A 17,053-nucleotide genomic window follows, 5' to 3' on the forward strand; every position below is an offset into this window, starting at 1 on the left:
TTAGATTGTGAAATAATACTGTATAAAATAATCTGTCTTTAGGTCTGTAACTGGAATAGCCTATTGGAATTCTTGGTTACCTGTTAGGATACTAGCTGTATGTACTGAAGCTACCATGTGTTGTATTGTATGGTAGTATTGTTAGCACAGTAATACAGCTAGTTACAGTAATGCAGCTAGTCAGTTAAGCTATTAAGCTGAAATGCAGCTAGTTAGTTAGTTAGTTAGCTTTTGGGTGGGAATTGGTTAAGCAGAGATTGCATTGTATATAAGCTGCTAAGATGATCAATTAGAGGTTATCCAGAGAATTAACCCAAGTTTGTGCCTATGTTTTTCTTTCTTTGGTTAGAAGGTTGGTTACCCTTGAAGTAACTATGACTTTCTTCCTCAATCCTCATTCCTTCCTTGTTAAATTTCTGAACTACCAAGAACTTAACATTACCCTTATACCAAAGAACTAATCACCAACTGCTCCTATAATGGTCTAGCAAACCAGCACAAATAAGTGCAGAATATACTAACAATGCAAATAGCAGAAATTGGTATATGACACAGTCCTCAAATTTCTTGAATTAAGCAATCACATATTGTGTTCACTTTTAAATTGAACAAAGTATGATAACATAGCATCAAATCAGAAACAAAAAGCATGACAAAATTTAGGTTTATAAGTCAATAAGGCTGAGTTTATAGTTGTTTTTTATGCAATCATGGTTCAGATTATGTGATTTAACTAACACAATAACTTGACTTGAACAGGTTCACAATGCCTGAAATTGATATAATCCTATACCACGGTGGTTCGCTTAAGAATGCCAATGCGAACAAGGGATTGCCATTTGAAGGGCCGGGTACAAAGACCTATTATACTCAAATTGATCATAGGTTGAAGACCCTTGATGAATTGAAGAAGCTTGTCATGGAAGAGTTGTGTGAGAATCCTGTTGTGCACAACATACAAATTACTTATCGTATGCCAAATGAAATCTTGAAGCATCGGATTAATTACAAGTATATGGCGATAGAAATAGACAAACATGTAAAGATCATGTTTGACAAGTTGGAGAGATTAATTGAAGTAACTAACATTGAGTTATACATACAGTTGGAGCCGCGTGCAGTCTGGCAAGAGGATATCCAACAAACAACCACAAGCTTACAAGTTACGGTTCCGGATGCTCAATATGAGTATTCTACACATGTAGAGGATGATGATGTTCATGCCAATGGTGATGATGATGATGATGATGAAGTATGAAGCAATCATATTCTTAAGGAAAATTAACATAACCAAACAAAATTTTTGAATATTATTACCTGGTTCGGCTGCATTGTAACTAATTGCTCACGATAGACGACCAAGGCCATCTCGGATGGCCTACTCTTCGAGCCTGGCACCCGCACCCACCTATAGTTACGAGCGAATAACATAAGATAAGTAGCTACTTAGTTACTAAGAAGAGTACATTGCATAACACACTAAATATCAAAAAAATACTTACTTAACGGCAAGTGGAGCATATGGCCACGGGCCATAATCACATCCAGGTGCAGGCTCTATCCTCGGGCACAAGAATGGCAACCTTGCCCATGCCTAATACTGGACCAACGTGCACGCCCCACCAATCTGCGATGCCCCTTTCTCACTTGCCCGACACAACTCTCGATACAACCAGGCCAAGCAACCACTGCCCCAACTATACTGTGGCAGATCACGCAAGTTCCGCAGTTGCTCCAAAAACATCAGATGCACCCTATCTCCCGACTTGTCCATAAAAAGCTTATCCCTTAGTAGCGCTAAAATATAACACCGAGCATACTTGTGTATCTGAATCTCTGTTGCGTCATGAGGCAATGGCGCTGCAATGGCCTCAACAAGGCGGTTGATGAGAAGTCTTTTCCCCACCAAAGTTTTGTTGTCATCCACCGGAGTAAAACCAAGCAACTCCATGCAAAGAGTGCTCCAACTTCCAACTAACACAGCAGTCGGCCCAACCAAGACCTCACCGTCTATAGGAAGTCCGAAAATGACCTCCACATCTTGTAGGGTGATCGACATCTCACTATGTGGAAGATGGAACGTATGAGTCTCTAGTCGCCATCGCTCAACTAGGGCCGTTATAAGACAATTATCTATCTCTCTGGAAGGGGCCCTAAACAATCCTTCAAGCCTTAGCAACTTGATAATGTCAATTACCCGATTATCGCACATTTGAATGTTTGCCATCTCCTTAGTGCGACCACGACACATAAGTGGGCCCGGGTCCTGTAAAATCAATAAAAATTATAGCAGTTATTAGAACTACAAATACAATTTTGAAAGAACTTGCTAACTAAAAGTCAAAAATAACGTAAAAATTAAAGCAGTTGTTAGAACTAGATATTTCACCTCGCCATTCCAAATGGCATCTGATCGATGATGTCGTTGTCGCGTCAACAATGACTCATCACTAGGACCAGGCTGCAAGATCTATGACCCCTCATCAATCCGAGGCTCCATACTGCAAAGAGTGCTATTGTGAGATCATTAATAGTGTGAGGGCAAAGGAAGGGGCAAAGAAAATAATAGATATAATTCATCTAAAATTGAAGCATGTATAGATTCAATAGGGTCACTAGCTTATTCAATTGAGCATGACAAAGATCCACAAAGAGAGTTTAAGTTCTTCAATGATTTAAACCAACTTGACAAGCTTAAACTTCTAGCCGGAGAACATCTTATCTTCCAAACAATTAAGTAGTGCAATTGTTCTAGTAAGTAACTGTGAGATGGAATCATAATAAATGTGCTGAAATTATAAGACTAGTTTTTCTAATATCCAAGCCTCTTGGCTGACTATGAGTGAGAACCAACATTTTTCCAACATATAAAAAAATATGAATTTAATTTTAATAAGGATATTGTGTAAACCACCCCCTCCCCCCTAAACAAATATGGGCTAGTACAAACAACCACATCCTCACTAATACCTGAAGTCTAAAAATTAAAGTCCACAAAGCCCACACTAATTGTTTGACTAAAAAGATATTGGGTATAGCCTTTATTTAAAATTAAAAACAAAAACAATGTTAAATGTTTGTGCTAGAAGATGGGGTTTGATTGGGTTATCTAAGATGTTTATACTCAAGCCTTACTATTATGATGCATTTGTAGCTCACTTGAAATTCCAGTGGCTATTTTTTCAATTGCATATAGTATTATTGTTAGCATCCACCCACCCTAATAATATTTATAGGTAGCAGACTGGCGTATGGGTTTCATCACACTAGGAAGACCAACATATCCATTAAAATTAATGATACAAGGGAGTCAAGATTTTGGCAATTTGAGCTGGGAAAAAAGACATCGAGTTTGTTCTTGACATCCTATCATGTTTTAAGTCTTGGATCTTAAAGTGTGTCAATCCTGTATAGCATAGGATTGAAATGAGGCATATTACAGCCTCAATATGTTGTATTGTAGTATTTAGCACAATATGACATGAGAAATGATATGGATGCGAATTTTCAACACACGCCTGAAATGTTTGAAACTTTTGGCAACAAAATTTTAATTGGAGTAGTGCCTGCCTTTAGCAATAGGATTTCACCTAGAGCAAACTATCTTAATAATTCTAACAATACTTATAGTGAGTCACATGGTAAAAGCTTGTTGTACAACAATCAAAAGTCTGAAAAATAATGAGGTAAAAAAACTGTTCACATGGCATAAGGATGGGGCATCTACTTGACACAAGCACAATGTGTAACGCAGAAATTATACTACATAGTATATAATATGTTCAATGATGTTGGCATTTCAACTAATAGATTGAATTCTTACCACCTAAGCTAGAGCTTTGGGTCAAGGGTTATGGCAAGCACGCTATGGCAAGCACACTAGCCTTTTATCTCTGAAAGATAATTTTTGTTAGTAGACATTCTGGGATAGAATGGAGGGAATAACTTGTTTGTGTAACATCTTTCAATGAATTTGCAGGTATCAATTGTGAGAGGACATCCTAGATCAGCCACTAAGAGTTACAAAAAACATCTAAAGAAAGTGAGTTTAAAGGAGAGGAATACCACAAGGGTATTGCTCTTCCCAATATAAATTTTGTCATGAATAGCATTAATTACTAGAGTTGTCATATTTTTTGTGAAATGTAAACGAATATTCATAATAGCAATATGTAATGGTCCTTATAAAAAAATTTGACTCTTTGTTAATAAGTTATGCAGAGTTTTCCGAGCATGATGGAACTTTTATTTCTATGGCCTTAGTTACAATTATACTTCCTAATTCAGGACCGGTTGGTATTATCAACATTACTCAAATTCTTTGTCTTGCTAAGGAATTCAAGACATTATACGAACTGCACACAAAATATCCTCTCATTTCACCTTTTTCTTATTCCTATATGGCCATCCAACAACACACATAGCAAGGAATACCCATTCAGCTTTTTATCACTACAGAAAATTAAAATTTGAATTTTTATTAAAAGCCCATAAACACAATCTTGATTCTTGAATGACAAACAAAATAAAGAAAACTCCTTAATCCATTTATTCTCAATCCCACCAAAACGAAATTCTGATTTCAATGACATCTATGTCTACAAATATAAAGCAATTTCAAACAAAACCCAAATGGGCATGTATCAAAAGCAACTGAAAACCCAAGTAAATCCACAACCCAGAAACAAAAACAACAGTAGCAACAATGTGTAACCCACCATGCAAAAAGCCCAAATCTATAAAATAAATTCAGCAAAAGAGGAACAGAGAACTTTTACCTAGCAAGCGAGCTGAAGAATGAACAAAGGAAGAACGAAGAACGAAGAAAGCGAGATGAACGAAGACAACAAACAACGCAGAAGAGAGCCCGTGGAGACTGAGAGCACAGGGTGATTTGGGACTGCGAGTGAGTGAGTTTGAAATTTTAGAGTGAGAGAGTGGAGTCTGAGAGAGTTTGAAATTTTAGAGTGAGAGAGTGGAGAGTGGAGTCTGAGAGAGTGAGAGTGCCGTTTTAAGAGGTTAAAAAAGTGCGTAAATGTTAAACAGAAAGCGAGTTTTAAAAACTTGAGAGTCTATAGCGAGTTTTTAAAACACACTATCCACGTGGAAAACTTTGTCCAGGTCAGTAATTGAAAAACAACAAAAACGAGTTTTAAAAACTCGAGATCTATATCAAATCTCGAGTTTTGTAAACTCGAGATGCTAATATTATATATTCTTTCATAACTGGCCAACTAACAAAATAATTACCGTATTACAGTTATTTAGAAAGGGTGTCCTAAGGTTACCTATTCTCTTATTCTCCTCCCTCACTACCAGATCTCAGTCACGCCTCTCTCACTCTGTCTCTTCGTTTTTATCATCAGCCTTAACTCTCTGACTTTTCTTCTTCTCCTCAATACTCCAACCACTCCTCTTTCTTATCTACAGATTCTACATTATTTAAAATCAAAATTCTAGCCGTTCCCATGTCTCTCAACCCTCTACTCTATCTTCCCTTCAAATCCCTAGCTGCCTCCACTACCATCTCCTCCTCAAAACCGTAGCTGCCTCTCTGCTCTCTCTTTGTAAAAAGATGAAGGCTCTCTCTAAATAAAACTTTGTGTTTTATTGAAGAAGACGGAGCAATACAACTTTCTAGAATGAATAAAAAACAATCGCCTAGCTATTTATATACAAGAGCTATCTAAAAAAACTAAAGAAAAAACTAATTTCCACTTTTGAAGGGAAAAGTGGTTACAAGCTTATACTACAACTACCTATGATTACAAGAATTTATATCACAACCTTATCTCGCCAAGCCACGTGGCAGCAATTCCTCATAACTGTGTATAAATAAGTCATGGTAAGGTATGGCTTCTATTGTCTCCATTAAGTAGCTCATGTCCATTACCTCATGCTCTGCCCTTGGGATCGTGGTCTTGCCTTTCACTGCACTGGTATCAATTCTGGACTTATCTTCCACAGCACTAGCATTAGTCCTAGCATCACCAGCATTGAGATTGATCTCATCAAGTTTAACACTCTTCTCCTTCACGGGTTCACAGCTTCACCAGTTCACCTCTTTCTTCAGCTTTCAACAGACGAATCAACTTGCAAGGTATATGAACAACGTCTATTTCTCACACTCATTTACAATTTTACACACCACTTTTGCAAAAAAATTGTTACTTTTCCAAGTTGAAATTCATGAATTATTTTAGTTCAAAAAAACAGAGTGAACTGTTCTATCATTGCCAAAAGCTCAAGCCTTAGATATTAGATTTGTCATTGCTAGATCAGCTTGCTTAGAAAGAGAACTGAAATGGGAGGGGAGACTTGCTCGGTTCTATTTTTTGTAACAGAGACTGAGAAGTGAGATTCTCATAAAGGAAAAACAAAAAAGAGACTGAAAAGCGGGGAAGGAGATGAACTGAAAAGACTAAGAGAATTGTGGTGTGTTTGTGTTATCTGTTTGGGGGAAGAGATTAGAGGAATTTTTTTTCTAAATAACAATAAATATTAAAAAATTTAGTTAGTTGTCACGTTGCAAAAGAATTTTAAAAACTAGCATCTCGAGTGTCTAAAACTCGAGTTCCAAGATAAAAATCAAGTTTTTTAGACTTGATATGTAAAAAAAATCCAAGTGAAAATCGAGTTTTAAAAACTCGAGTTCAGAAAACGCCACTATAGGGCTTTAAAACGTCACTATAGGGCATAAAAACGCCACTATAGGGCTCACTGAACCTGGTATTGAACACTTACGAAAAAATTTTGCAGGAAAACGCCGCTATAGGGCTTTAAAACGTCACTATAAGACTTAAAAACGCCACTATAGGGGCGATAAAACTAAAATTTTTTTTGCATGGAACTCGAGTTTCTAAAACTCGAGATTTATGAAAAGGATCTCGATTTTCTAAAACTCGAGATGCCTGGTTTCCTTTATAGTTTCGCGCCTTGTCTAACTAACCAAATACTCCTCTTACCCATGATTATTCTGCACATTCCCCCGAGATTAGAGCATGAGATATTTTATATTTTTTAAACAAAAAAATTCCACAGCCATACACCTGTTTCTCATCACATGACTTTCTCTTGTCTTATTAGATGAATGTCTGCCACATTTCAAACTTTAACGAATCTTTGTTTTATTTTTATGAAATAAACTTGTTTGTGTTAAACTATCATGTTGATTGTTTAGTACTAATATTAGATCTATTTTTTTTTAATGTTGATTTTAAAATAATTGGGTCTTGCTCTATGTCTATGATTACTTTTCTAGTTTTTTTGTTTTTGTCCTCTTAAGATAAAATAATTGAAGATCCTTTTTTTTTTTTTTTTAATCACTATACTGTTAACTATTTGTTACTAATAATAGACTTGTTTCTTTTTTGTTGATTTAAAGTTATTTGTCATGATTTATGATTTCTTTTCAAGTTTATTTGTTTCTGTCATCTTAGAATTACTAATTTTCTACTTAATAATTTCTCTTTAAATTTTTCTAGATGGAAAAAGATGAGATGTAGCGTATTGACACTAAAAATGAAGGTGAAGACATTGACTTAAAAGATAAACTTGATGAACGGGCTGAACTTCCTCCGCCAAAGAAGTCTAAGTCTAAGACTAAGACAAATAATAAAAACAACAAAAGGAGGAGGACTTCAAGTGTTTGCCATTTCTTTCGGATGCTTCCTACGAAAGATGGAGAAAAGCCTATTTGCAAATGTAAAAAGTGTGGAAAGGATTATATTGTTGTTGGAGTATATGGTATTGGAAATTTGAAGTGCCATTTGAATGTATGTTGAATAAGAATGAGCACAAAGAAGGCACCTCTTCAATGGAACCCTCAATCTCTTTTAATACAATCTCTTAATTTGGATGTCTTTTAGTTGGACTTAAATTTTGCCATCATGCATATTTTGATATGCCATGTAATCATTTTGGTTTTCTAATCTTAAACTATGATTTCTTTTAGCTTTTGATATGGCACTTGGATGCCATGTAAAAATTTGTTTTTTTTAATATATTTTATTATGGAACTTTGACATATTATTGAATTTGATAGAATGGATTGGAACCTTTTGGACTAGTAATTTGATTTTGAAGGAAGAAAAGAATTATTTTCTTTTATTATTATTACTAGATTTATGATGGTAAGTTGTAATGGAATGTTTATTACTTGATTTATGGTAATAATATAATTTTAGATATATGAGATTTTTTTTTTTTTTTTTTTTTTAAGTTGTAATGGAATGTTTATTACTTGATTTATGGTAATAATATAATTTTAGATATATGAGATTTTTTTTTTTTTTTTTTTTTGAAAGAGATATATGGGAATTGATAATAGGTTATTCAAGTTAGACATGACATATTAATCAAACAGGTTATTCAAGTTAGACATGACATATTAATCAAACAGGTTATTCAAGTTAGTTATGACCCATTAATTAAACAGGTTAATAAATAGGTCATTTGTGTCGACCCTAATATGACCTGCTAATTAAATGGGTTAAACGTGTCGTGTCAATTTACCCGTTTAATAAACATGTCGTGTTAGGGTTGAGGAATCCTGACTAGTTTACTAAATGGGTCGGGTTCGTGTTGACCCATATAATATAATACTCACAACTCAGCCTGACACAAACCCGACACATGAACACAAATTGCCACCCCTACCCATTAATTAAATAGGTTAATAAATAGGTCATTTGTGTCGACCCTAATATGACCTGCTAATTAAACGGGTTAAACGTGTCGTGTCGAGTTACCCGTTTAATAAACAAATTGTGTTAAGGTTGAGGAATCCTGACCCGTTTACTAAATGGGTCGGGTTCGTGTTGACCCATATAATATAATTCTCTCAACTCAATCTGACACAAACCCGACACATGAACACAAATTGCTACCCCTACCCATTAATTAAATAGGTTAATAAATAGGTCATTTGTGTCGACCCTAATATAACCTGCTAATTAAATGGGTTAAACATGTCGTGTCGAGTTACTCGTTTAATAAACAAGTCGTGTTAAGGTTGAGGAATCCTGACCCGTTTACTAAATGGGTCGGGTTCATGTTGACCCATATAATATAATACTCACAACTCAACCTAACACAAACCCGACACGTGAACTCGAATTGCCACCCCTAGCTGAAATATGTTTGGGTTTTCTAATTGTGTAATGTGTATGATGAAAGGCTGAAGCAGTTAAGCTGAAGCATTTTGGTGGTGGTGTGGTGGTGGTGGTGTGGTGATTGATGATGGTGGAGCCATGGGTGGTGAAGGGGTGGGTTTACTGGTCTGGGTTTGCTATCATGGGTGTGGGTGTAGGTTTGCCGTGGGTCTAGGTTTAGGTTTGCCTCCATGGGTTGCTTTTTTTTTTTTTGGTGGTGTTGATGGTCGGAGAGGGTGGTGTTGTGATTGTTGTTGAACAAAAAGAATGAGAGAGAAAGAATAAATAATGTGTTGTATTGTAAATAATGGTGATTATTTTTATAAAAAAAAAATGTTGGTATAGATAAAATATTTGTTTAGGGAAAATTTATTTTATTAAAAATATTTTTATGGAAAACAACTTGATTTATTTTATTTGATAAAAAAAAATGTTGCTATATATAAAATATTTGTTTAGGGAAAATTATTTTATTAAAAACTTTTTTTTTTTATGGAAAACAACTTGATTTATTGTATTTGATAAAAACTATGACATTAATGAGTTCGAAGATTTGTTGCCATTTGATTTGCATAAAAAACAATTAATTTTTTTTATTTTTATTGATATAGTTCTTGTAGTGGTGATGGCAATAATGTCGTAATGGTGGTAGTGCAGTGGTATGATAGCATCCAAGGTGGTGGTGGTATTGGTAGTGCAGTGGTATGACAACATCCAAGGTGGTGGTGGCTCTGATTGTATAGAGGAATTAGAATGGAAGCGACGAGAGAATGAATACTCTGAAGAACATAAAGGTTTAAACATTTGTTCAACTCTCGTCTAAAGTGAATATTCTAATATTTAGACATTTTAGTGTATGTATACTCTGTGATGGGACTACAACCATAAAAGTTGCAAATATATATATCCTATAGTTTTGATACATTCTAATCATTATAATTTCAAAATTAACAAATTAAACACTTAAAGTTTAAAACTTAACAAAGTAAACTATAGGCTTGGGGATGGGATCGCCCAAGTTCAAATCCCCCCACCCTAATTGTTAGCAAATTATTAAAATAAAATTTAAATTTAAAAAAAAAATTGCCAAATATACAACCATTTCAGTTAAAGATATTTGAAGGCACAAAGTGCAGATGTGATGCTTGAGCTTCAAGATAACCCTATGTTTGGTAAAGAGGAGTTGAGTTTGGACAGATGGTCCAATCTCAAGTGTTTTTTTGAGCAACATTTTTTTATTAATTTTTTTGCTGCTTTTTGGTGACGAGTCGTTTATACCTTATAGAATATTCTATCAAAGCAGAGCCTATTGGCAGAGGATCCAAATAGATTCAGCCACCAACACTAGCTATAGTTCGTTTAGACACTCTTCCTCTTTTTATTCTAATTAAAAACTCGGGAGCAGTAGATTAGTATCTTATCCATGCCAATACTTGGCTTTGGGAACTATGAATTACAAGTAGCATTAACATAGGTTGAGCATTTAGCTTCTGTTTAATATTAGCTAAGACCCAAAAGAGGAGGGAGAATGAAGTAAATTATAATTACAACATTTTGGTTGCAATCAGTAACAATTGTTATTAAAACAGCTGATCATTATCAATATGGTATTAGGAAAATGAATGTCACCAGCTGTGAAAGACTTAATCAAGGAAATATTTATATACAATGAGAGGGAGATGTGAACGGTTTCATAGAGAAGCCTTGCAGCAAGAAGCATGATGAGGAGGACTAGGCAGTGGCTGCCGCTGTGCTTGTTCAACATGTGATGCTGGGAGAAAGGTGCAGACAAGGTTGCGGTCACCATACACATTATCCACACGCCCTGATATAACAGTGCAAAAGAACTCAATGTTAGGTAAAATTAAGCAGGCATAGACTAGAAACGCATTAAAGTATTCAAGGTTTGTCACAATTTGTAGCATTTGCATCTTGCGAATAATCATGGACTAAGTAGAGTAGATCTCGTATCAATGATTAAAATGCATGTGGTGCTTGAATGATTGTAATATTGCAAGCTTAATTGATAAAAGAAACGTTAAGTTCCTCAATTATAAACAACAGATCAGTCTGAAAGAACAATGGTTTAATGAAAAGCACAATTAAGAGATGGGGTATCAAGGCAACATATAACATCCAAAACTATAAATTTAGATGAAGATGGATATGGATACCTGTAGTAGGCCAGAACTTCCAACACGAAGCCAAGCACTGGGAAGGCTGCATATTCCAAGAATATGGTTTTGTCCATGCATCTCCCATGAGCAGGGATGGTGGATGAGGAGCTCCCTGCATAACATTTTTTTAGATAATTGCTTTAAAAGTTCACAATTGGATTATTTTTAAACATGTGTCCATAACTGTGCAAGGACAGCAACAGCCACAACTTTGTCCCAAAATTTTTGAGGTCAGTTATGGATCCTCAATAGACTAGTCAAAGTTGGACACATGAATTCTTGAGCAAGGACAGCAATCAATTTAACAATATCTTATGTGAATGGCCAAAGTGAGGAAAAAGAATAGTCATTTCACCTTCAGGACATTGTTGTGGACGTCTGCTTTTCCATTCTCAATCTGAGCAATTTCTTCTCTAATGGAAATAAGAGCATCATAAAACCTGTCTAACTCGGCCTGCAAATAATTTTAAATTTACTTAAAATAGAACAAAGAAACAGGATGAGGAGGGTTTGTTAAGTGGAAGGACTCCCAAAGGGCATACCTTGCTTTCACTTTCAGTGGGTTCAATCATAAGTGTGCCTGGAACTGGCCATAACATTGTTGGTCCATGAAATCCGTAGTCCATTAAACACTTGGCAATATCTTCAGGCTCTATCCCAGCAGTATTCTGCAACAATAATTGGTTACAATTGCTCCCAAAAATGGAAACAGTAGGCAAAATATAACCTAGAATTGAACAAAACTACCTTGAAGCCTCTTAAATCAACAATTAATTCATGGGCAACTGTTCCATTGACACCACGGAAAAGAATGGGGTAATAGTTCTGCAAAAAGGCAAAGCAAAATACGGAAACAATATTAAGAACACCAGGACAAACATCATTGAGACTTCAGCTTCAGAAGGGAGAAATAACTCAAAACCTCAAAGTTGGTTAGCCAGGAAAACCACATGTGAGTGCAATGCACAGGTCAAACTTCTTATTCAAGTGCAAACATGTACCCACATTATCGTGGGACTAGCTAGGACAAACAATGAAGTCCATGTTATTCTTCTTTTCCGAAGATAGAAGCATGACTAGAGCATGGCACCTACCTACTTCTATAGTAGTGAATGGATTTTCAAAAGATAAAGCAAGTGTAAAGAAAGAAGCAGGAACCTCCAAACGCTTTGCCATGTAATTTGCATTCAGAATAGCTATTTTTGATGCTTCAGTGAGACCATTTGACCCCATCATGGCCATATATGTGTATGATATTGGCAAAATAAGTGCAGAGCCCCAAGGGGCAGCAGAAATGGTACCAAGAGGGTGAGACTTGTCAGGAGCAGGTATTCCACCAGTGGGTACCTTAAAAGTAAAAGCAGGATGAAATTAATGATTGAATAAGAAAAACACTTGCCAGAAAAGAATCAATAATGATAAAAGACATAGTAGTGGCAGAGCATGCAAGTAATCATCACCATCATGCAACAGTACTAACCGAAGTGGGTTATACTCTGATTGTTCATGCGTGTGTTGTGTGTGAGGCTGTCAGTTCCAATACAATTAGAATTACACGATGGATCATGAAGAAATGAAAGATGGATGAGAATGAAACTAATCTGTCAATAGAAGCTACATGCACTTGACACATATATAAACCTAACATGTAATTAAATGGAATCATATTCACATATAAAATTACTCAATGAAAAGAGCAATTACCACAGGATGCAATGGCAAAAATGGTGCCAAGTGTTTCTTCACACCAATAGGACCCATACCAGGACCGCCTCCTCCATGAGGAATGCAAAATGTTTTATGGAGATGGAGATAGAAAACATCAGCTCCAATCCAACCAGGGCTTGTCAGTCCCACCTATAAGGACCAAAGGTTTTTTAGATTTAATGTGAAATTAAATTGAAAAGAAATGCCAGGAAAAATGAAATGCATAAATAGAAACTGAAGTTTCCACTACAACAATATGTAGATATGTATTTAAAGAGCAAAAAATCAAATGACACAAAAATTATCTACTTAAACCCAAGGAATATAAATTAAAGAATCAAAAAATCAGCCAACACACACACAAATGCCCTACAGCTATATATTTTAGTAAACCATTTGATTATAAGGTAAAAGCCATTAGTTGATTTTACTAGATTACGTGCTCAATGAATACAATTAACATATGAAGGAAACAAAGGAAGATGGGGCAAATAGCTGACCTGTGCATTCATGTTAGCCCCATTCATGTATACTTGACCTCCATTGTCATGAATTATCTTACATATCTCATCAATACCTTCTTCATAGACTCCATGAGTTGAAGGATATGTGACCTATCATGTCAACCAAAATTAAAAGACTGTCAATATTGAATTAAATCTCCACCTCCATCTCCTTTAATTTTGTCAAATGACAAAAGCAGATTCCCAGCATAGGATGCAAAATGAAATTACCATAAGAGCAGAGAGGTTGTCCCTATTAGCTTCAGCAGCCTTCCTTAATTCTTCAATGTTGATGTTTCCCTTGGCATCAGTTCCAACAGAGACAATTTTCATTCCACACATGGCAACACTAGCAGGATTTGTCCCATGTGCTGAAACAGGTATAATGCACATATTGTGATGATGGTCCCCTCTTGCCTACAATGTTCATTCAGCATCAGCTTTTGACAAAATAAGACTAATACAATGTCATATTGTTTTTGAAACGGAGTGACGATCTGAGGACTTCTAGATTTATGGCAAGAAAATACTGCAATTTAGACTTGCTTCCATTCGTTTACATATTTGAGGAACAAAATGCTATTCCATTATATATTTATGCAGACAAACACACCCACATGCTGCAGATTTTAATCATCAGCATCATCACAGAAAATGTGAAGAAAAATTCCTAGAAAGCTTGAATACCTTCAATATCTACCATGAAAATCCTTATTCTAAGTAGCGAATGAGAAGAAACTGTAATCACCCAAAGGTTAATCCTTCTTTGTTTGCAAATGATATTTTCCACTCTGAGAGAGAGAAATCGAAACTCAAACTTTAACATCTGCCTCATGTGCACAAGGCACTATAGGAGCATACAAATCATCATATTAAGATTCCAGGCTTCAAGTTGAGGTGATTACTTTATGTTTGCAACAAAGCGAGCCTTAAGGAGAAGGCGTCAAATGCCGCCTACTTTCTTTACTACAATCGAAAGAAAACACTATTTAAATTTGGCCAATGTTACCATACCAAATGATATGCCCGGATAACCATCGAGCCAGCATACTCTCCAGCCACACCAGCATTAGGTTGCAAGGAAAAAGAGTCAAAGCCAGTGATGGTACACAATAGTTCGCCCAAATCTTTGAACATTTCCTGGAAACCATTCATTACGAGAATAATGTAAACCCGCCTGTTTATACAAAGAAGAAACAACATAAAACCAAAAATTTTGGGCAAAGAAAACAATTGGAACTTATCTTGGCAAGTCACCATTTGTAACTACCTGATAACCCTGAGACTGTTCAGTTGGGGCAAAAGGGTGAATGTCAGTAAAGCCAGGCCATGTTACTGGCATCATCTCACTTGTTGCATTCAATTTCATAGTAAACGATCCCAATGGAATCATGTTGTGGCATAGAGAGAGATCCTTTGATTGTAACTTATGAATGTATCTAAGCAGCTCATGCTCTGTATCCTAATAAAGAGCAAAGAACAGTCAGGGTTGGTTATGAAATGTAAACTTTGCAGAGTTCAAATTTCTTGAGGGGGATATACGTGTTAAAGATTGGATGGGTGAGATATGAGCTCTCCCTTACTAGCCCAGAGGGAATCAAAGTCTCCCCTCCGGTGCAAGAGATGCATTAGTAAATGGAACCTGAAAATTTACCACACGTCTAAGTCAGGTGGATGAAAATCCTAATTGATTGGAAACACCATCACCATGTAAAACTAATGAGACTCACAGGCTTGCCACCAGCAAAAACTTTGAGAAGTTTATCAACATCCTCCAAGGTGGTTGTCTCATCAAGAGAAACAGTTATCTGAAATGCATATAGACCCAATTAATCTCACCACATAGACCTATAGCCAACTAATTGGTTTACTTACAAAATCTCACTTACGGTGTTCTGGTCTGCAATTCTCAAATTTATTTCACTCTTGTAAGCAGCATCAGCAATTGCATGTGCATCAGCAACCTTAACCTTCAGTGTCAAAGAAGGGAAGGCCTTGAACTTCCCCAGTCCCAAGCTTCTTCAGTCCAAGTGAAAATGCCCCAGCAGGACCATGAACCCATTGTGCAATGGATTTAAGGCCTTCAGGTCCATGATAAACAGCATACATAGTAGCCATATTTGCAAGCAGTGCCTAGATAAAACAGGACAGATATTCAAACTAGAAAGCGAACTCCTTGAACACTAAGACACCTATTTCAGAATTAGGCCCAACAAAAAAATTGAGCTGGACCGCAGTTACATAATTCATAATTGTCAAAAACATAATGATTCACAAGATTTTCAAATATCCATATAAGCAGCTCTATTAAACTTATTACAAAAGTAATAAAACAGCAATAACAACTAAGCCTTAGACCCAAAACTTTGGGGTCAGCTATAAATCCTCAACAGACTAATCAGTGTTAGAAATAGTCTAGTACCTGAGCAGTGCAAATATTGCTTGTAGCCTTATCCCTACAGATATGCTGCTCCCTTGTCTGCATCGCCATTCGCAGAGCAGGCTTCCCTGAAGAATCAACACTTACACCAATGATTCTCCTTGCATCATCCTCTTGTACTCTTGTGATGTGGCCAAAAACGCGGCATGAGGACCTCCATACCCCATAGGAACCCCAAACCTCTGAGCAGAACCAACAACAATATCAGCCCCCAATTCACTTGGTGGCTTCAACAATGCCAATAGATCCGACAACATCACAACCTTGACCCCATGACCATGAGCATTCTTAATAAACTCCACATAATCCAAAATCTCGCCCTCAATCCCGAGGTACTAAACCAAAACACCACACACATCCCCAGATTTGTAATTGATATCCTTAAGATCTACGATAACTACTTTAAGATCAAAACCATCAGCTCTAGTCTTACAAATATCAATTGTTTGAGGGTGGCAATTATTGGCACCCTAACAAACTCTATCTCTCAAGTAAGTACTTTCTCCTTAACAGCCCCACATGCCATTACTTCAGTGAGTAGATTGAAGTTTCTCTGACCAGTTCTAGGGTGAATTGCATCACATTCCCTGTATATTCTTCCAAAACCGTCATCTCCCCATCCCTTACCCCAACTGTTTTTAATCCACCAGAATTTTTTCTTTGCTATTGGAGTAGTTCCAAAGCCTGTAATTGTCACCGCATGTTGAATAAAATCTTGATCTCTAGCAATAACTTCATAGACCGAATTATCATTATGACTGTATTCTACCAAGTCTTTAAATGCTTGAATTGTTGCAACTAGGCAAAGTCCATCACTTAACATCTTCAGCATTAATTCCTCATTCTCTATATGAATCGTTGTGTAGTCTTGGAGATATGCCACTGTCATCCCCTGAAAGATTAGAATTAACACATTATGGCATCAAATATCATTTTTTATTGTTATTTACATATATGTTCATTACAAAGAAAGAAGAAAATAAAAACTTGCAGAATTAAGATAAATAGTTTTGCACTCAGATTTTTTTTCCTACTCCATATACCATCATCCAGCGAAATACTTCAAAGAGTGGC

General features: G+C 36.1%; 1 protein-coding gene and 1 pseudogene across 1 annotated transcript; both read right to left on the reverse strand.

Moving 5' to 3' along the window:
• LOC111987010 (vacuolar-processing enzyme alpha-isozyme-like) overlaps positions 1 to 17,053 on the reverse strand; it is a 75,003-nt pseudogene that overhangs the window by 36,534 nt on the left and 21,416 nt on the right.
• Positions 10,507 to 16,446, reverse strand: LOC111986992 (glycine dehydrogenase (decarboxylating), mitochondrial-like). Its single transcript, XM_065772847.1, is given in 18 exon segments — positions 10,507 to 10,977; positions 11,327 to 11,441; positions 11,685 to 11,783; positions 11,872 to 11,997; positions 12,077 to 12,154; positions 12,488 to 12,676; positions 13,034 to 13,186; positions 13,537 to 13,650; positions 13,771 to 13,956; positions 14,554 to 14,679; positions 14,810 to 15,001; positions 15,078 to 15,148; positions 15,151 to 15,181; positions 15,270 to 15,347; positions 15,429 to 15,513; positions 15,515 to 15,672; positions 15,962 to 16,077; positions 16,080 to 16,446. Coding segments are annotated over 18 exon segments (2,208 nt in total). The 5' UTR covers positions 16,237 to 16,446; the 3' UTR covers positions 10,507 to 10,843.

Source organism: Quercus suber, unplaced genomic scaffold (genome assembly GCF_002906115.3).
Source record: "Quercus suber isolate HL8 unplaced genomic scaffold, Cork oak 2.0 scaffold_65, whole genome shotgun sequence".
Classification (NCBI taxonomy): domain Eukaryota; kingdom Viridiplantae; phylum Streptophyta; class Magnoliopsida; order Fagales; family Fagaceae; genus Quercus; species Quercus suber.